The sequence below is a fragment of the Ranitomeya imitator genome, chromosome 5 (genome assembly GCF_032444005.1).
Source record: "Ranitomeya imitator isolate aRanImi1 chromosome 5, aRanImi1.pri, whole genome shotgun sequence".
Lineage (NCBI taxonomy): Eukaryota > Metazoa > Chordata > Amphibia > Anura > Dendrobatidae > Ranitomeya > Ranitomeya imitator.
In genome coordinates this window covers 175,498,013-175,519,630 of record NC_091286.1, presented here as the reverse complement: position 1 = coordinate 175,519,630, position 21,618 = coordinate 175,498,013, and the positions used below count along the sequence as shown (strand labels likewise).

The 21,618-nt window shown below is 42.8% G+C and overlaps 1 protein-coding gene across 2 annotated transcripts in view; it reads left to right on the top strand.

The window, feature by feature from the left end:
- Positions 1-21,618, top strand: part of TRIM67 (tripartite motif containing 67) — a 483,887-nt gene that overhangs the window by 294,822 nt on the left and 167,447 nt on the right. For both annotated transcript variants that reach the window (XM_069769348.1, XM_069769347.1), the window contains exon 5: positions 9,249-9,402. In XM_069769348.1, the coding sequence (XP_069625449.1) occupies positions 9,249-9,402 (154 nt within the window). The remainder of the gene's footprint in view (positions 1-9,248; positions 9,403-21,618) is intronic.

Genomic DNA, 21,618 nt, shown 5'->3' with positions numbered 1-21,618 from the left:
GTTTTGGCAAACTACAGCCTGGCTTTTTTATGTGATCGGGGTAAGAAGTGGGGTCTTCCTGGGTCTCCTACCATACTGTCCCTTTTCATTCAGATGCCGACGGATAGTACGGGTTGACACTGTTGTACCCTCGGACTGCAGGGCGGCTTGAACTTGTTTGGATGTTAGTCGAGGTTCTTTATCCAACATCCGCACAATCTTGCTTTGAAATCTCTTATCAATTTTTCTTTTCCATCCACATCTAGGAAGGTTAGCCACAGTGCCATGGGCTTTAAACTTCTTGATGACACTGCGCACGGTAGACACAGGAACATTCAGGTCTTTGGAGATGGACTTGTAGCCTTGAGATTGCTCATGCTTCCTCACAATTTGGTTTTTCAAGTCCTCAGACAGTGATTTAGTTATTGCCAACACCTGTTAGGTGCCACAGGTAAGTTACAGGTGCTGTTAATTACACAAATTAGAGAAGCATCACATTATTTTTCGAACAGTGCCAATACTTTTGTCCACCCCCTTTTTTATGTTTGGTGTGGAATTATATCCAATTTTGCTTTAGGACAATTCTTTTTGTGTTTTTTCATTTAGGACAAATTAAATGAAGATAATAATACCAAAGAATTTGTGATCATTTGCAATCATTTTCAGGAAGAAACTGAGTATTATCTGACAGAATTGCAGGGGTGTCAATACTTTCGGCCACCACTGTAGATAGATCTATAGATGTATACATATATGTATTCATATATCTATCTATAAATATATCTGGATAGATATATCTATGGATAGATATATCTATTGTGAGATGTATGGATAGTGTAGAGTGCGTGTCCACTGTCCGGATTACATCCGGATTAGCTGCAATTGGATGCTGCGTACTTGTAGTCCCATCGGATGATGCCTGCACACACACCCCAAAAACCCCCCGCACACACCCTGACAGCCCCGCACATACCCGAACAGTACCGCACACACCCGCACACATCTGAACACACATACACGCACACAGTCACCGTCCACACACTTCCCTCCTCCCGAACTACAGCGTTTCTCGGACAAACATCCACAGCAAAACTGCACATCTTTTTTACATCTGCGGTTTTGCTGCGGATGTGCCCGACTCAATGCAAGTCTAAGCGTGCAGAAAAGCAGCAGTTCTGTACAAAAGTAGTGACATGCTGCGGAAAAAAAAAGCTGCGTTTCGGTGCGGCTTTTTCCGCAGCATGTGCACAGCAAGTCTGCGGCTCCCATAGACTTACATTGGTTGTGCACCACACTGCGGATTTGATGCAATTCTGTGTGGCTAAAAACGCTGCGGATCTGCAATCAAATCCGCAACGTGTGCACACAGCCTTAGCATTTAGTGAACCTAGCAAAAAAGCCAAGCAAAAAACAAATGTGGGATTGCTCTTTTTTTGAAATTTCATCGCACTTTGAATTTTTTTCACATTTTCTGTTGCACAACATGGTAAAACCAATGGTGTCGTTCAAAAGTAGAACTTGTCCCGCAAAAGATAAGCCCTCACATGGCCATATTGACAGAAAAATTACGGCTCTGGAAAGAAGGGGAGCGATAAACGAAAAAAGCTCCAGGGGTGAAGGGGTTTAGAAACATGGATATGGACATATCTATGGAAATAGATATAGATATATATCTGACTGTATGTATCTATCCATCCCATATCTATCTATCTACCTACCTATCTATCTATCTATCTATCTACCTATCTATCTATGTGTGTAATGGAGTGTGGGTTGGACAAATGTAAAAGAGGAGGTTGGGCAGAAATGACACCACAAATCTTTTTGAAGATAGAGGAGGGAGAGGTTTGGGTGTGTTTTGGAGTGGGTGTGGTAGGTTCGGGCTTACAGGCCAGTGCAATGCATCATGGAACTTGTAGTATTAGAGCACAATAAGTCAGGAGAAAGGAAGTTGTCGATTAACCCCATGAGAGCTGGATCTAGCACTGAAGATGTGCTGCTACAGCATGATAAAAGGTAATATTGCTAAAATAAACAGTGGATGTTTTCAGTGGCACATAATAACAAGATTTATGAAAAAAAAAATTATAGTAGTGGACAACTTCTTTAACCCCTTAGCGACCGCCGATACGCCTTTTAACGGCGGCCGCTAAGGGTACTTAAACCACAGCGCCGTTAATTAACGGCGCTGTGGAAAAAGTACATAGCGCCCCCCAGAGGCCGATTTTCTCCGGGGTCTCGGCTGCCGGGGGTAGCCGAGACCCCAGAGAACATGATTCGGGGGGTTTTTAACCCACCCCCCATTTGCGATCGCCGGTAATTAACCGTTTACCGGCGATCGCAAAAAAAAAAAAAGCGATCTCTTTTTAATTTCTCTGTCCTCCGATGTGATCGCACATCGGAGGACAGAGAAAAGGGGTCCCAGGTGGCCCCCCAATACTCACCTAGCTCCCCCGATGCTCCTCGTGTCTCCCGGTGGGCGCCGCCATCTTCAAAATGACGGGCGCATGCGCAGTGCGCCCGCCGGCCGGCACCGGGAGAATCTTTGGGGTCTCGGCTGCCGGTGGTAGCCGAGACCCCAAAGAGCATGATCGGGGTCGGTTTTACTGACCCCTGTTTTGCGATCGCCGGTAATTAACTGTTTACCGGCGACCGCAAAAAAAAAAAAAAAGGAAAGTGTAATTCTCTGTCCTCTGATGTGATCGCACATCAGAGGACAGAGAAATAGGGGGATTCGGGGACCCTACAATACTCACCTGTGTCCCTGGATCCTCTTGCTGCTCCTCCTGGCCGCCGGCAGAAGAAAATGGCGGGCGCATGCCCAGTGCGCCCGCCATCTGTCTCCATCTGCCGGCCGGCAGGAGAACAGCAGTTGGGGCTAAAATTAGGGTTAGGGTTAGGGGTAGGGTTAGGGGTAGGGTTAGGGGTAGGGGTAGGGTTAGGGGTAGGGTTAAGGTTAGGGTTAGGGGTAGGGGTAGGGGTAGGGTTAGGGGTAGGGTTAGGTTAGGGGTAGGGTTAGGGCTAGGGTTAGGGCTAGGGTTGGGGCTAAATTTAGGGTTAGGGTTGGGGCTAAATTTAGGGTTAGGGTTGGGGCTAAATTTAGGGTTAGGCTTCTTTCACACTTACGTCGGTACGGGGCCGTCGCAATGCGTCGGCCCGACATACCGACGCACGTTGTGAAAATTGTGCACAACGTGGGCAGCGGCTGTAGTTTTTCAACGCATCTGCTGCCCAATCTATGTCCTGGGGAGGAGGGGGCGGAGTTACGGCCACGCATGCGCGGTCAGAAATGGCGGATGCGACGTACAAAAAAACGTTTCATTGAACTTTTTTTGTGCCGACGCTCCGCCAAAACACAACTGATCCAGTGCACGACGGATGCGACGTGTGGCCATCCGTCACGATCCGTCGGCAATACAAGTCTATGGGCAAAAAACGCATCCTGCGGGCACATTTGCAGGATCCGTTTCTTGTCCAAAACGACGGATTGCGACGGAATGACAAACGACGCAAGTGTGAAAGTAGCCTTAGGGCTAGGGTTGGGGCTAAAGTTAGGGCTAGGGTTGGGGCTAAAGTTAGGGTTAGAGCTGGGATTAGGGTTATGATTTGGATTAGGGTTGGTATTAGGGTTAGGGTTGGCATTAGGGTTACGCTTGGGATTAGGGTTAGGTTTGGGATTAGGGTTAAGGTTAGGGTTGTGATTAGGGGTGTATTGGGATTAGGGTTAGGTTTGAGGTTAGGGTTGAGATTAGGATTAGGGGTGTGTTGGATTTAGGGTTTTGATTAGGATTATGGTTAGGGTTGACATTAGGGTTGTTTTGGGGTAAGGGTTGTGATTATGGTTAGGGTTAGTGATTAGGATTATGGATCAGGTTGGGATTAGGGTTAGGGGTGTGTTGGGGTTAGGGTTGGAGCTAGAATTGGAGGGTTTCCACTGTTTAGGTACATCAGGGGGTCTCCAAACACGACAGCCAATTTTGCGCTCAAAAAGTCAAATGGTGCTCCCTCCCTTCTGAGCTCTGCCGTGCGCCCAAACAGTGGGTTACCCCCACATATGGGGCATCAGCGTACTCGGGATTAATTGGACAACAACTTCTGGTGTCCAATTTCTCTTGTTACCCTTGTGAAAATAAAAACTTGGGGGCTACAATATCTTTTTTGTGAAAAAAAAAATATTTTTTATTTTCACGACTCTGCATTCTAAACTTCTGTGAAGCACTTGGGCATTCAAAGTTCTCACCACACATCTAGATAAGTTCCTTGGGGGGTCTAGTTTCCAAAATGGGGTCACTTGTGGAGGGTTTCTACTGGTTAGGTACATCAGGGGCTCTGCAAACGCAACATAATACCCGCAGACCATTCTATCAAAGTCTGCATTCCAAAACGGCGCTCCTTCCTTCCGAGCTCTGCCGTGCACCCAAACAGTGGTTTACCCCCACATATGGGGTACCAGCATACTCAGGACAAATTGGACAACAACTTTTGGGGTCCAATTTCTCTTGTTACCCTTGTGAAAATAAAAACTTGGGGGCTAAAAAATCTTTTTTGTGGAAAAAAAAATATTTTTTATTTTCACGGCTCTGCATTATAAACTTCTGTGAAGCACTTGGGCATTCAAGGTTCTCACCACACATCTAGATAAGTTCCATGGGGGGTCTAGTTTCCAAAATGGGGTCACTTGTGGGGGATTTCTACTGTTTAGGCACATCAGGGGCTCTCCAAACGCGACATGGCGTCCGATCTCAATTCCAGCCAATTCTACACTGAAAAAGTAAAACGGCACTCTTTCTCTTCCAAGCTCTGCAGTGCGCCCAAACAGTGGTTTACCCCCACATATTGGGTATCGACGTACTAAGGAGAAATTGCACAACAACTTTTGTGGTCTAATTTCTCCTGTTACCCTTGTGAAAATAAAAATTTGTGGGCAAAAAGATCATTTTTGTAGAAAAAATTTGATTTTTTTTTTCACGGCTCTACATTATAAACTTCTGTGAAGCACATGGGGGTTCAAAGTGCTCACCACACATCTAGATATGTTCCTTAAGGGGTCTAGTTTCCAAAATGGGGTCACTTGTGGGGGGTTTCCACTGTTAAGGCACATCAGAGGCTCTCCAAACGCGACATGGCGTCCAATCTCAATTCCAGCCAATTCTACATTGAAAAAGTAAAACGGTGCTCCTTCACTTCCAAGCTCTGTGGTGCGCCCAAACAGTGGTTTACCCTCACATATGGGGTATCGACGTATTCAGGAGAAATCGCACAACAACTTTTGTGGTCTAATTTCTCCTGTTACCCTTGTGAAAATAAGAATTTGTGGGCGAAAAGATCATTTTTGTGTAAACAAAAGCGATTTTTTATTTTCACGGCTCTACGTTATAAACTTTTGTGAAGCACTTGGGGGTTCAAAGTGCTCACCACACATCTAGATAAGTTCCTTAAGGGGTCTAGTTTCCAAAATGGTGTCACTTGTGGGGAGTTTCCACTGTTTAGGCACATCAGGGGCTCTCTAAGGCCGGCTTCACACTCAGCGTATGAAAATACGGTCCGTATATTACGGCCGTAATACGCTGAAATGTCCCGAAAATAGTGGTCCGTAGCTCCTCCGTAGGCAGGGTGTGTCAGCGTTTTTTGCGCATGGCATCCTCCGTATGTAATCCGTATGGCATCCGTACTGCGTGGTTTTCTCGCAGGCTTGCAAAACCAACATACCGCTATAGAAATGATCCATGTGTCCCAAAAAGAAAAAAATATATATATGCTGTCTATATATATATATATATATATATATATATATATATATGTCATTAGACACATATATGTATATATATTAATATTTATTCCAGCGCTATACAGCTTGAAAGCCGGTAATTCAATTACCGGCTTTTTCTTTCTCCTTCCTAAAACCCGACATGATTTGAGACATGGTTTACATACAGTAAACCATGTCTTCTCTCCATTTTTTTTGCAGATTCCACACTACTAATGTCAGTAGAGTGTATCTGCAAAATTTGGCCGTTCTAGCTCTTAAAATAAAGGGTTAAATGGCGGAAAAAATTGGCGTGGGCTCCCGCGCAATTTTCTCCGCCAGAGTAGTAAAGCCAGTGACTGAGGGCAGATATTAATAGCCTGGAGAGGGTCCATGGTTATTGGCCCCCCCTGGCTAAAAATATCTGCCCCCAGCCACCCCAGAAAAGGCACATCTGGAAGATGCGCCTATTCTGGCACTTGGCCACTCTCTTCCCATTCCCGTGTAGCGGTGGGATATGGGGTAATGAAGGGTTAATGCCACCTTGCTATTGTAAGGTGACATTAAGCCTAATTAATAATGGAGAGGCGTCAATTATGACACCTATCCATTATTAATCCAATTGTAGTAAAGGGTTAAATAAAACACAAACACATTATTTAAAATTATTTTAATGAAATAAAAACAATGGTTGTTGGAGTATTTTATTCTACGCCCAATCCAGTCACTGAAGACCCTCGTTCTGTGAAAGAAAAAACATAATAAACCAACAATATACTTACCCTCCGCAGATCTGTAACGTCCAACGATGTAAATCCTTCTGAAGGGGTTAAAACCTTTTGCAGCAAGGAGCTTTGCTAATGCAATGCTACTCCTCGCTGCAAAACCCCGGGGAATGAGTCTAAATATAGATCAATGAGCTATATTTAGCTTCATTTGCGGTGAGGCGCCCTCTGCTGGATGTTCATAGATTGTGGGAACTTTCCTAGAAAGCTCCCAGGCTTTCTAGGTAAGTACCCACGATCTATGAACATCCAGCAGAGGGCGCCTCACCGCAAATGAAGCTAAATATAGCTCATTGATCTATATTTAGACTCATTCCCCGGGGTTTTGCAGCGAGGAGTAGCATTGCATTAGCAAAGCTCCTTGCTGCAAAAGGTTTTAACCCCTTCAGAAGGATTTACATCGTTGGACGTTACAGATCTGCGGAGGGTAAGTATATTGTTGGTTTATTATGTTTTTTCTTTCACAGAACGAGGGTCTTCAGTGACTGGATTGGGCGTAGAATAAAATACTCCAACAACCATTGTTTTTATTTCATTAAAATAATTTTAAATAATGTGTTTGTGTTTTATTTAACCCTTTACTACAATTGGATTAATAATGGATAGGTGTCATAATTGACGCCTCTCCATTATTAATTAGGCTTAATGTCACCTTACAATAGCAAGGTGGCATTAACCCTTCATTACCCCATATCCCACCGCTACACGGGAATGGGAAGAGAGTGGCCAAGTGCCAGAATAGGCGCATCTTCCAGATGTGCCTTTTCTGGGGTGGCTGGGGGCAGATATTTTTAGCCAGGGGGGGGCCAATAACCATGGACCCTCTCCAGGCTATTAATATCTGCCCTCAGTCACTGGCTTTACTACTCTGGCGGAGAAAATTGCGCGGGAGCCCACGCCAATTTTTTCCGCCATTTAACCCTTTATTTTAAGAGCTAGAACGGCCAAATTTTGCAGATACACTCTACTGACATTAGTAGTGTGGAATCTGCAAAAAAAATGGAGAGAAGACATGGTTTACTGTATGTAAACCATGTCTCAAATCATGTCGGGTTTTAGGAAGGAGAAAGAAAAAGCCGGTAATTGAATTACCGGCTTTCAAGCTGTATAGCGCTGGAATAAATATTAATATATATACATATATGTGTCTCACTGACATATATATATATATATATATACCTATTCTATGTGTACACATTTATTCTACCTATTCTACTGTAAGCTGTCAGTGTGATTTTACTGTACACCGCACTGAATTACCGGCTTTTCTCTCTAACAGCGCTGCGTATTTCTCGCAAGTCACACTGCTTGTCCGTGTGTAATCCGTATTTTTCACGCTTCCATAGACTTTCATTGGCGTATTTCTTGCGCAGTACGGTGACAAACGCAGCATGCTGCGATTTTGTACGGCCGTAGAAAGCCGTATAATACTGATCAGTAAAATACGGCAGATAGGAGCAGGGGCATAGAGAATAATTGTGCCGTATTTTTTGCGAGTTTTACGGACGTAGTTTCTGCGCTCTTACGTCCGTAAAACTCGCAAGTGTGAAGCCGGCCTAAACGTGACATGGCGTCCGATCTCAATTCCAGCCAATTCTGCATTGAAAAAGTCAAACGGCGCTCCTTCACTTCTAAGTTCTGCGGTGCGCCCAAAAAGTGGTTTACCCCCACATATGGGGTATTGGCGTATTCAGGAGAAATTGCATTAGAAAATTTATGGTTACATTTCTGTTTTTACACTTGTGAAAATAAAAAAAATGGTTCTGAATTAAGATGTTTGCAAAAAAAAGTTAAATGTTCATTTTTTCCTTCCACATTGTTTCAGTTCCTGTGAAGCACGTAAAGGGTTAATAAACTTCTTGAATGTGGTTTTGAGAACCTTGAGGGGTGTAGTTTTTAGAATGGTGTCACACTTCATTATTTTCTATCATATAGACCCCTCAAAATGACTTCAAATGTGATGTGGTCCCTAAAAAAAAAAGGTGTTGTAAAAATGAGAAATTGCTGGTCAACTTTTAACACTTATAACTCCCTAACAAAAAAAAATTTTGTTTCCAAAATTGTGCTGATGTAAAGTAGACATGTGGGAAATGTTATTTATTAACTATTTTTCGTGACATATCTCTCTGATTTAAGGGCATAAAAATACAAAGTTTGAAAATTGCAAAATTTTAAAAATTTTCGCCATATTTCCGTTTTTTTCATAAATAATCGCAAGTAATATCGAAGAAATGTTACCACTAACATGAAGTACAATATGTCACGAAAAAACAATCTCAGAATCAGCGGGATCCGTTGAAGCGTTCCAGAGTTATAACCTCATAAAGTGACAGTGGTCAGAATTGCAAAAATTGGCCTGGTCATTAAGTACCAAATTGGCTCTGTCACTAAGGGGTTAAATGTTATTTTAACATTACAAAGTATAAATATATATTAGTGATGAGTGTCAATGGAAAATCATTTTAACATCGGACAAATTCCCTATTATAGAGGCACATTTTCCAAATAATTGATCAAAATATAGCTCACCCATTTAGTGTTACAGCCTTTTATGTGTCTGTGCATGTGTGCGATTAATAATCGGTTTCAATTTTACATGAATAAAAATATATTGTTTATTTTTCTTTGGAGTTTGGCGCAAGTCTTGCATAAAAATCTATCTGAACTGTGTTGAAAATGATTTAATTCTTGTTTTTTATGTTTTTTTATGTTGTTTTTTTTTTTGTGTCATTATAAAGATTTCAGATGCTCTGATAAAACGCGTTCAAAGCTCGCAAGAACAGTGGGTTAAAGGAGCACTGGAACCAAAAGTCTCTTCTGAGTTTGAGCTCACATTGGACAGCGACCCTTTGCTGCAAGCTATTCACCAGCTGGACTTTATTCAAATGAAATGTAAGGGTGAGCTCCTGGTTCTTATTTGCCATGTGTGGTTCACTGTTTGTGAGCAAGATGAAAATGTGAAAACCTGTGCCGAGAGACTGTTAGCATTTAATGGACTCAGGTACATGATTCTAGAGATGCTTGGGTAAGCTGAAGATAGCAAATGACTGAAGCACTAAATAGAGGCATAGAGAACTTTACAGCACATTTCTTCTATATAGATTTGTCAGTAGTTTCAAATGTTAAAGTAACATTCTACTTTTGGAGGGGACGGTGTACCACTTCATTTTTTTTTACTTAAATGCATATAAAAATGTGTATGCATGTGTCCACATTCACACTTTCAGTATTTGGTCAGTTTTTTACCTCAGTATCTGTAAGCCAAAACTAGGAGTGGAACAATCAGAGGAAAATTATAATAAAAACATGTCACCACTTCTGTATTTTTTTTAATCAGATACATTTTTATTAAGTATAACAAAATAAAACAGGTATTACATATCACATATCCTTACTCAGTTTACATTTTTACGCAGATAAATTTTTATTAAACATAACAAAATAAAACAGGTATTACATATCACATATCCTTACTCAGTTTACATTTTATGGTAAATTATTCCAGTTTTAGAAAACATCCCGCTTCCAGACCCTTACTCAATGGCAAGATCTTTATTAACCCCTTCCCGACCTTTGACGCCACGTAGGCGTCATGAAAGTCGGTGCCATTCCGACCCATGACGCCTATGCGGCGTCATGGAAAGATCGCGTCCCTGCAGATCGGGTGAAAGGGTTAACTCCCATTTCACCCGATCTGCAGGGACAGGGGGAGTGGTAGTTTAGCCCAGGGGGGGTGGCTTCACCCCCTCGTGGCTACGATCGCTCTGATTGGCTGTTGAAAGTGAAACTGCCAATCAGAGCGATTTGTAATATTTCACCCATTATAACGGGTGAAATATTACAATCCAGCCATGGCCGATGCTGAAATATCATCGGCCATGGCTGGAAATACTAGTGTGCCCCCACCCCACCCCTCCGATCGCCCCCCCACCCCCCCGATCTGGCCGGTACACTGCTCCGGCTCCCCTCCGTCCAGTGCTCCGCTCCCCCCCGTGCTCGTGTCCGCTCCCCCCGTGCTCCAATCACCCCCCCGTGCTCCAATCACCCCCCCTGCACTCCGATCCACCCCCCCCGTGCTCCGTTCCACCCCCCCGTGCTCCGTTCCACGCCCCCCGCGCTCCGTTCCACCCCTCCCGCGCTCCGATTCCCCCCCCCGTGCTCCGATCCCCCCCCCCCGTGGTCCCCCCCCACCCTATCATACTTACCGATCCAGCCGTGGTCCCGTCCGTCTTCTCCCGGGCGCCGCCATCTTCCAAAATGGCGGGCGCATGCGCAGTGCGCCCGCCGAATCTGCCGGCCGGCAGATTCGTTCCAAAGTGCATTTTGATCACTGAGATATAATCTATCTCAGTGATCAAAATAAAAAAAATAATAAATGACCCCCCCCCCCCCTTTGTCACCCCCATAGGTAGGGACAATAAAAAAATAAAGAAATTTTTTTTTTCCACTAATGTTAGAATAGGGTTAGGGGTAGGGTTAGGGTTAGGGGTAGGGTTAGGGTTAAGGTTAGGGCTAGGGGTAGGGGTAGGGTTAGGGGTAGGGTTAGGGGTAGGGTTAGGGGTAGGGCTAGGGTTAGGGCTAGGGTTAGGGCTAGGGTTAGGGTTAGGAATGTGCACACGTATTCTGGTCCTCTGCGGATTTTTCCGCTGCGGATTTGATAAATCCGCAGTGCTAAACCGCTGCGGATTTATGGTGGATTTACCGCGTTTTTTTCTGCGCATTTCACTGCGGTTTTACAATTGCGATTTTCTATTGGAGCAGTTGTAAAACCGCTGCGGAATCCGCACAAAGAAGTGACATGCTGCGGAATGTAAACCGCTGCGTTTCCGTGCAGTTTTTCCGCAGCATGTGTACAGCGATTTTTGTTTCCCATAGGTTTACATTGAACTGTACACTCATGGGAAACTGCTGCGGATCCGCAGCGTGTGCACATACCTTTAGAATTAGGCTATGTGCACACGGTGCGGATTTGGCTGCGGATTCGCAGCAGTGTTCCATCAGGTTTACAGTACCATGTAAACATATGAAAAACCAAATCCGCTGTGCCCATGGTGCGGAAAATACCGCGCGGGAACGCTGCGTTGTATTTTCCGCAGCATGTCAATTCTTTGTGCGGATTCCGCAGCGTTTTACACCTGTTCCTCAATAGGAATCCGCAGGTGAAATCCGCACAAAAAACACTGGAAATCCGCGGAAAATCCGCAGGTAAAACACAGTGCCTTTTACCCGCAGATTTTTCAAAAATGGTGCGGAAATATCTCACACGAATCCGCAACGTGGGCACATAGCCTTAGGGTTAGTGTTGGAATTAGGGTTGTGGTTAGGGTTAGGGGTGTGTTGGGGTTAGTGTTGTGGTTAGGGGTGTGTTGGGGTTAGGGTTGTGATTAGGATTATGGCTACAGTTGGGATTAGGGTTAGGGGTGTGTTGGGGTTAGTGTTGGAGTTAGAATTGAGGGGTTACCACTGTTTAGGCACATCAGGGGTCTCCAAACGCAACATGGCGCCACCATTGATTCCAGCCAATCTCGTATTCAAAAAGTCAAATGGTGCTCCCTCACTTCCGAGCCCTGACGTGTGCCCAAACAGTGGTTTACCCCCACATATGGGGTACCAGCATACTCAGGACAAACTGCGCAACAATTACTGGGGTCCAATTTCTCCTGTTACCCTTGTGAATCTAAAAAAATGCTTGCTAAAACATAATTTTTGAGGAAAGAAAAATGATTTTTTATTTTCACGGCTCTGCGTTGTAAACGTCTGTGAAGCACTTGGGGGTTCAAAGTGCTCACCACATATCTAGATAAGTTCCTTGGGGGGTCTAGTTTCTAAAATGGGGTCACTTGTGGGGGGTCTCTACTGTTTAGGCACACCAGGGGCTCTGCAAACGCAACGTGACACCCGCAGACCATTCCATCAAAGTCTGCATTTCAAAAGTCACTACTTCCCTTCTGAGCCCCGACGTGTGCCCAAACAGTGGTTTACCCCCACATATGGGGTATCAGCGTACTCAGGAGAAACTGGACAACAACTTTTGGGGTCCAATTTCTCCTGTAACCCTTGGGAAAATGAAAAATTCTGGGCTAAATAATTATTTTTGAGGAAAGAAAACGTATTTATTATTTTCACGGCTCTGCATTATAAACTTCTATGAAGCACTTGGGGGTTCAAAGTGCTCACCACACATCTAGATAAGTTCCTTTCAGGGTCTAGTTTCCAAAATGGGGTCACTTGTGGGGGGTTTCTACTGTTTAGGCACATCAGGGGCTCTGCAAACGCAACGTGACGCCCGCAGAGCATTCCATCAAAGTCTGCATTTCAAAACGTCACTACTTCAATTCCAAGCCCCGGCATGTGCCCAAACAGTAGTTTACCCCCACATATAGGGTATCACCGTACTCAGGAGAAACTGGACAACAACTTTTGGGGTCAAATTTCTCCTGTTACCCTTGGGAAAATTAAAAAATTCTGGGCTAAATAATTATTTTTGAGGAAAGAAAACGTATTTATTATTTTCACGGCTCTGCATTATAAACTTCTATGAAGCACTTGGGGGTTCAAAGTGCTCACCACACATCTAGATAAGTTCCTTTGGGGGTCTAGTTTCCAAAATGGGGTCACTTGTGGGGGGTTTCTACTGTTAAGCCACATCAGGGGCTCTGCAAACGCAACGTGACGCCCACAGAGCATTCCATCAAAGTCTGCATTTCAAAACGTCACTACTTCACTTCCGAGCCCCGGCATGTGCCCAAACAGTGATTTACCCCCACATATGGGGTATCAGCGTACTCAGGAGAAACTGGACAACAACTTTTGGGGTCAAATTTCTCCTGTTACCCTTGGGAAAATAAAAAATTGCAGGCTAAAAGATCATTTTTGAGAAAATAATTTTTTTTTTTATTTTCATGGCTCTGCGTTATAAACTTCTGTGAAGCACTTGGGGGTTCAAAGTCCTCACCACACATCTAGATTAGCTCCTTTGGGGGTCTAGTTTCCAAAATGGTGTCATTTCTGGGGGATCTCCAATGTTTAAGCACACAGGGGCTCTCCAAACGTGACATGGTGTCCGCTAATGATTGGAGCTAATTTTCCATTTAAAAAGCCAAATGGCGTGCCATCCCTTCCGAGCCCTGCCGTGCGCCCAAACAGTGGTTTACCCCCACATATGGGGTATCAGCGTACTCAGGACAAACTGGACAACAATATTTGGGGTCCAATTTCTCCCATTATCCTTGGCAAAATAGGAAATTCCAGGCTAAAAAATCATTTTTGAGGAAAGAAAAATTATTTTTTATTTTCATGGCTCTGCGTTATAAACTTCTGTGAAGCACCTGGGGGTTTAAAGTGCTCAATATGCATCTAGATAAGTTCCTTGGGGGGTCTAGTTTCCAAAATGGGGTCACTTGTGGGGGAGCTCCAATGTTTAGGCACACAAGGGGCTCTCCAAACGCGACATGGTGTCCGCTAACAATTGGAGCTAATTTTCCATTCAAAAAGTCAAATGGCGCGCCTTCCCTTCCGAGCCCTGCCGTGTGCCCAAACAGTGGTTTACCCCCACATATGAGGTATCGGCGTACTCGGGAGAAATTGCCCAACAAATTTTATGATCCATTTTATCCTACTGCCCATGTGAAAATGAAAAAATTGAGGCGAAAATAATTTTTTTGTGAAAAAAAAGTACTTTTTCATTTTTACAGATCAATTTGTGAAGCACCTGAGGGTTTAAAGTGCTCACTAGGCATCTAAATAAGTTCCTTGGGGGGTCTAGTTTCCAAAATGGGGTCACTTGTGGGGGAGCGCCAATGTTTAGGCACACAGGAGCTATCCAAACGCGACATGGTGTCCGCTAACGATGGAAATAATTTTTCATTCAAAAAGTCAAATGGCGCTCCTTCCCTTCCGAGCCTTACCATGTGCCCAAACAGTGGTTTACCCCCACATGTGAGGTATTGGTGTACTCAGGAGAAATTGCCCAACACATTTTAGGATCCATTTTATCCTGTTGCCCATGTGAAAATGAAAAAATTGAGGCTAAAAGAATTTTTTTGTGAAAAAAAAGTACTTTTTCATTTTTACGGATCAATTTGTGAAGCACCTGGGGGTTCAAAGTGCTCACTATGCATCTAGATAAGTTCCTTGGGGCGTCTAGTTTCCAAAATGGGGTCACTTGTGGGGGAGCTCCAATTTTTAGGCACACGGGGGCTCTCCAAACGTGACATGGTGTCCGCTAAAGAGTGGAGCCAATTTTTGATTCAAAAAGTCAAATGGCGCTCCTTCCCTTCCAAGCCCTGCTGTGCGCCCAAACAGTGGTTTACCCCCACATATGAGGTATCAGCGTACTCAGGACAAATTGGACAACAACTTTCGTGGTTCAGTTTCTCCTTTTACCATTGGGAAAATAAAAAAATTGTTGCTAAAAGATAATTTTTGTGACTAAAAAGTTAAATGTTCATTTTTTCCTTCCATGTTGCTTCTGCTGCTGTGAAGCACCTGAAGGGTTAATAAACTTCTTGAATGTGGTTTTGAGTACCTTGAGGGGTGCAGTTTTTAGAATGGTGTCACTTTTAGGTATTTTCAGCCATATAGACCCCTCAAACTGACTTCAAATGTGAGGTGGTCCCTAAAAAAAATGGTTTTGTAAATTTCGTTGTAAAAATGACAAATCGCTGGTCAAATTTTAACCCTTATAACTTCCTAACAAAAAAAAATTTTGTTTCCAAAATTGTGCTGATGTAAAGTAAACATGTGGGAAATGTTATTTATTAACTATTTTGTGTCACATATCTCTCTGGTTTAACAGAATAAAAATTCAAAATGTGAAAATTGCGAAATTTTCAAAATTTTCGCCAAATTTCCGTGTTTATCACAAATAAATGCAGAATTTATTGACCTAAATTTACCACTAACATGAAGCCCAATATGTCACGAAAAAACAATCTGAGAACCGCTAGGATCCGTTGAAGCGTTCCTGAGTTATTACCTCATAAAGGGACACTGGTCAGAATTGCAAAAAACGGCAAGGTCTTTAAGGTCAAAATAGGCTGGGTCTTGAAGGGGTTAAGTACTTCAGACTACTGGGCGCCTGCCCCCTCCCCTCTCCTCCCCCCAATCTTTAAGGTGCTGGCATTGTGCCGATAAGAAATATAACCAGGGATTAGGGAGCGCCAAACCACCCTCCTCTTTTGACCTCTCTAATGTTTCCTGTTTGAGTCTTGAACTCTTCCCACCCCATATTAATTCACCAAGCAATGATTTAATCCTACACAGTGGGTGCCAAATAGGAGAATTATATAGCACATACAATAGCTGTGGCGTCACAATCACTCTACCCACTACTGAAAGATGTAACTTATTCCATGCTGAAATTTTTGTACGATTTTTTTGTAAGAGCGTAAGAGCGGACTTAGATTAAGTTCCTCAAAACTTGTCAATGGAAGAGCTATATGGATCCAAAAATATTAACATTTTTGAACCACCTTTAATTTAGTATATACTTCCACCTCCCTAATGCAGTCATTGTCCCCATCTATCGGCAAAACACATGACTTATCCCAATTAATCATCAGTCACGAAATCTGTGGCAAATCCTCAACTAGTGTCACCACATTTCGCAAGATTGCCTTGTGCCAGACAGAGAATGAACTTCAATCCAATATTGCAGCCAGCATGCAGCCAGCTGGTAAGGAAAGGGTGAATCAAACACCCGAAAACCCCGCCCCTATGGCTGAAGATTGTTCCCTCCAAATTCAGGTGACAGAGTCCCTTTAAATACAGCCTCCTTAAATTGACAGCAGTAGACTTATTAGGCATAAAACCATATTGGTACGAATGAACCACTTTGTCAATTACACGGGTTAACCTGTTTGCCAGGGCTATAGCCAAAATCTTAACATCAGCCATCAAGAATGAAATTGGATTATAAGACTCTGGCAACTGTGGGTCTTTGTCAGCTTTAGGGATGACCACAACAATGACCTCCCTCATAGATGCAGGCAGCACTCCCCTCTCCAACGACTCATTACACCACTTCTGTATTTATCACCACTCCTGATTTTGGCTTATAAATACTGATGTAAAATACTGACCAAATACTGAACGTGCGCACGTGACCTGAGGCTTTTGCACATTCAACTTTGAAGTGGCCTGTGGTTGTAAATATGCTTAGTAGAGCTAAAAATAAAGACAGATAAAAGTTGCAAACCCCTCAGTCTGACTGTCAGAATGAGCTTGAACAATGCATAATTTTAATGAAACCCAGTTTAAGAAATTATTTTTAAGCAAAAATACATGTATTTATTCAGGATGAAAAGTTGTCCCCATTGGAGGACAAACTCTATAGCTAGCATAGTAAGCAAATCCAACTTCCTCTACTGTAACTTATGCATTTTGGTGTTTTCTGTTGGAATTCAATTATTGTTCTGTGTGCAATGCAGAAATCATCTTTTGTTTCTTACACAGCTAGTTGCTGCTGATGGATTGTAATGTGGCTTTAGTATATCCTACGTATGGCACGAGTACCTACATAATCACTGCAGCATGGCTTCTTATCCAAACTTCCATTGGAGTACGTGGTACCTACATTTTTGTTACTCAGATAACTCGTAAAAGAAAACAGCAACCCGCACTACCAAACAAACACGCTGTGGCTTGGACTGATTAATTAACCATCGCTGGTCCGCAGATCTCGGGTGCCAAAAGCCAGGAAAACATGCTGCATAGAATATCGGTAAAAAGAAATGCGGCAGCACTCACCAATCTTCTTGCAGGCTAATTTATTGTTAAAGTGACATCTTCACGGCTCGGGGGTGTATGTGAACAAGGACATGTGGAGACTGAACGACGGCCGTTTCGCACCTCCCAGGTGCTTCAACGGGTTCCTGGGAGGTGCGAAACGGCCGTCGTTCAGTCTCCACATGTCCTTGTTCACATACACCCCTGAGCCGTGAAGATGTCACTTTAACAATAAATTAGCCTGCAAGAAGATTGGTGAGTGCTGCCGCATTTCTTTTTGCCGATTTTTGTTACTCACATGTTACTGCTGAGGGAGTGCTAATGAAGATTCACAATTACTGACGAGGATTAATACAGACAAATAGTATAAATAACGTCTGTTAACAACTGACTGATGTTTTTTCCATTTAAAAATACTTTTTATGTTGGTCATTAAGCCATTTGAATCATTTTGTATAAAAATTCTGTAATTTGCCAACATATAGGAAAAAAAACTTAAAAATTATAGTTTATTATATATACCTTAAAAACATGTTAATTACACACAATCAAACATACACACGTGGTCAAAATTGTTGGTACCCCTCGTTTAATGTCAGAAAAACCCACCCACAATGGTCACAGAAATAACTTGAATCTGACAAAAGTAGTAATACATAAAAAATCTGTGAAAATTAACATATGAAAGTCAGACATTGCTTTTCGTGTGTAAACAACTTGGCACGCTGCTATAGTTGAGATGAAGAGATTTAATGTGATCCAAAATAAGAGTACATACTGTAGTAATAACGTTTCAGTCATCAAGACCTTCAGCAATGTACTGCAAGCAAAAAAAAAATATAAGAACAAAACAAAGAATATACAACATAATCAAAAATACATCCAGGGTCAAAATGTCAGAATACTAGACATCATCAGAGAAAACATCATACATCATTAGCTAAGATGGAACATCATCAAAAGGTTGCACAGGTGCATTCCAAGCAGTCAGAAACAACAGTGTTAATAAAGAATAATCCATTTGAATAAGGTTGCAGTCACACTAGTATTTGGTCAGTATTTTACATCAGTATTTGGAAGCCAAAACCAGGAGTGGGTGATAAATGCAGAAGTGGTGCATATGTTTCTATTATACTTTTCCTCTGATTGTTCCTCACCTGGTTTTGGCTTCCAAATACTGAGGTAAAATACTGACCAAATACTATTAGTGTGACTGCAGCCTAATAGTGGAGATGCAGAGTAGGGGAATGACTAGAAAATCAGACCTATATATAAGATATTAGAGATTATCATGAGGATCTCACAATAAATTTAGAAATTCTCTGTAAGGGAAGAAAGTATATAGAAGGTGTGAAAACAGTGCCCAGTAAAACTTGTGTCATAAGTGTAGGATTAGGAATACAACACGTACCAGTCTGTATGTTATATCTGATTCAGTAACTACCAGATAATAGTAGCTGGTGTACCTGTAAGATACAGGGTGTTGGAGACAGTTGAATATAAAAAATGGCTGAACATAGATTTAGCCTTGTAGGGTGAAGTAAACTTACCAAAAGGCTGTGTGGTGTCCTACAACTGTATGTATTCTTATTTTGGATCACATTAAATCTCTTCACTTCAACTATCGTAGCATGCCAAGTTGTTTACACAAGTTTTCATGGTTTGGGAACCCACTTGTGCACCTCGTCTACCAGTAGTGCTAACCTTTTCCTTCTTTAAAGGGAACCTGTCACCCCCCCAGGCATTTGTAACTAAAAGAGCCACCTTGTGCAGCACTGATGCTGCATTCTGACGAGGTGGGTGGCTCTTTTAGTTCGGGTTCCTGGCACTGCTGAAATAATAGTTTTTGAAATTTGTCCCTCATACCTCGAAATCGTCAGGGAGGCATGTCTTTCCCCCCTAATCCAGATGCCTCCCAGCCGTCACTCATGGCTCTGCGCGCCACCTCCTCTTCCTTCATTAACGTCCCCGGCGACTGCACTGTTATTTTTTTTTTTTCGGGCATGCGCAGTTGCGCTGCCCTTCGAACTTACAGAGCAGGTGCCGGGAACGCTAATAAAGGAAGAGGAGGCGGCGCCCGGCGTGCAGAGGCCATGAGTAATGGCTGGGAGGCGTCTTGATTAGGGGGGAAAGACATGCCTCCATGGCGATTTCGAGGTATGAGGGACAAATTTCAAATAACGATTATTTCAGCAATGCCAGGGACCCAAACTAAAAGAACCACCTTGTCAGAATGCAGCATCAATGCTGCACAAGGTAGCTCTTTTAGTTACAAACGCCTGGGGGGTGACAGGTTTCCTTTAAGACATTGCTTTTCAACCATGCTTCCACAGAATTTAAAAACAAAATAAAACTCATGAAATAGGCTTGGATAGAAATGATGGTACCCTTAACTTAATATTTTGTTGTACAACCTTTTGAGGCAATAACTGCAATCAAACGATTCCTGCAACTGTCAATGAGACTTCTGCACCTCTCGACAGGTATTTTGGCCCACTCCTCAAGAGCAAACTGCTCCAGTTGTCTCATGTTTGAGAGTTGCCTTTTCAAGACAGCATGTTTCAGCTCTTTCCAAAGGTGCTCAATAGGATTTAGGTCAGGGCTCATAGAAGGCCAGTTCAGAATTGTCCAATGTCTTCCTCTTAGCTATTCTTGGCTGTTTTTAGCTGTGTGTTCTGGGTCATTGTCCTGTAGCAAGACCCATGACTTGCGACTGAGACCAACCTTTCTGACACTGGGCCGCACATTTCTCTCTAGAATCCCTTGATAGTCTTGAGATTTCATTGTACCCTGCACAGATTCTAGACACCCTGTGCCAAATGCAGCAAAGCAGCCCCAGAACATAACAGAGCCTCCTCCATGTTTCACAGTAGGGACAGTGTTTTATATGCTTCATTTTTCCGTCTGTGAACATAGAGCTGATGTGCCTTGCTAAAAAGTTCCATTTTTGCCTCATCTGTCCAAAGGACATTCTCCCAGAAGCTTTGTGGCTTGTCAACATGTAGTTTGGCAAATTCCAGTCTGGCTTTTTTATGATGTTTTTTCAACAATGGTGTCCTCCTTGGTCGTCTCCCATGAAGTCCACTTTGGCTCATCCAATGACGGATGGTGTGATCTGACACTGATGTTCCTTGAGCTTGAAGTTCACCTTTAATCAGTTTAGAAGTTTTTCTGGGCTCTTTTGTTACCATTCGTATTATCTGTCTCTTTGATTTGTCATCAATTTTCCTCCTGCGGCCATGTCCAGGGAGGTTGCGTACAGTCCCATAGATCTTACATTTCTGAATAATATGTGCAACTGTTGTGCAAGCTGCTTGGAGATGGTCTTATAACTTTTACCTTTACCATGTTTGTCTATCATTTTCTTTCTAATCTCCTGAGACAACTCTTTCCTTTGCTTCCTCTGGTCCATGTTGAGTGTGATACACACCTTACTACCAAACAGCACAGTGAGTATCAAGTAGCTCTATATACAGGCCCAATACTGATTCCAAGATCGTAGACACCCGTGATGCTAAATAGTGGACACACTGGGATTTAACATGTCCCTTTTGTCACATTATTTTCAGGGGTACCATCATTTATGTCCAGGCCTATTTCATGAGTTTTATTTATTTTGTTTTAATTCTATAGAAGCATGGTTGAAAAGCAATATCTGACTTTCATTTGCTAATTTTCATAGAACTTTTATTTATTATTACTTTTGTCAGATTCAAGTTATTTCTGTGACCATTGTGTGTTTTTCTGTCATTAAATGAGGGGTACCAACAATTTTGACCACATGTGTAACACAATGCTGTAAATACAGTAGATAGTATGCAATATTGCTGTACGAGCCAGGCAAACAATAGAAATCCTTTATGACCCTAGATAAAGTCCAAAAAGTCTGAAGCTGACAAACCTCGGAGGTTGGCACCCCTAATCAATAATGGCACCTCTACTCCTCGGCGGCTGTCCCTAGAATGCCCTAAAACAAGCCCTCTCACCTAAATGACTTAATGTGATATATGGTGTAAAATAGAAAAGCTTATGATAAGTAACAAATGATTTGCAAAAACTAGGGAGTAAAAATCAATAATTATCAACACATGTCTTAAATAGCCTCATAAGAAGGCTGGAATGGTTTGTTCCAAGATAGTATTTCCAGCTAAATCCACGCCAACATCCAAACCTGGAATAACATTTCTGGCATAAGGAACACAGTAGCTCGTCTTTAAAGGGAACCTGTCACCTGAATTTGGTGGGACTGGTTTTCGGTCATATGGGCGGAGTTTTCAGATTGCCTTGCGCAGGCGTGTACTGCGGAGGACAGAGAATGAACTTCAATCTAATATTGCGGCCAGCATGCAGCCAGCGGGTAAGGAAAGGGTGAATCAAACA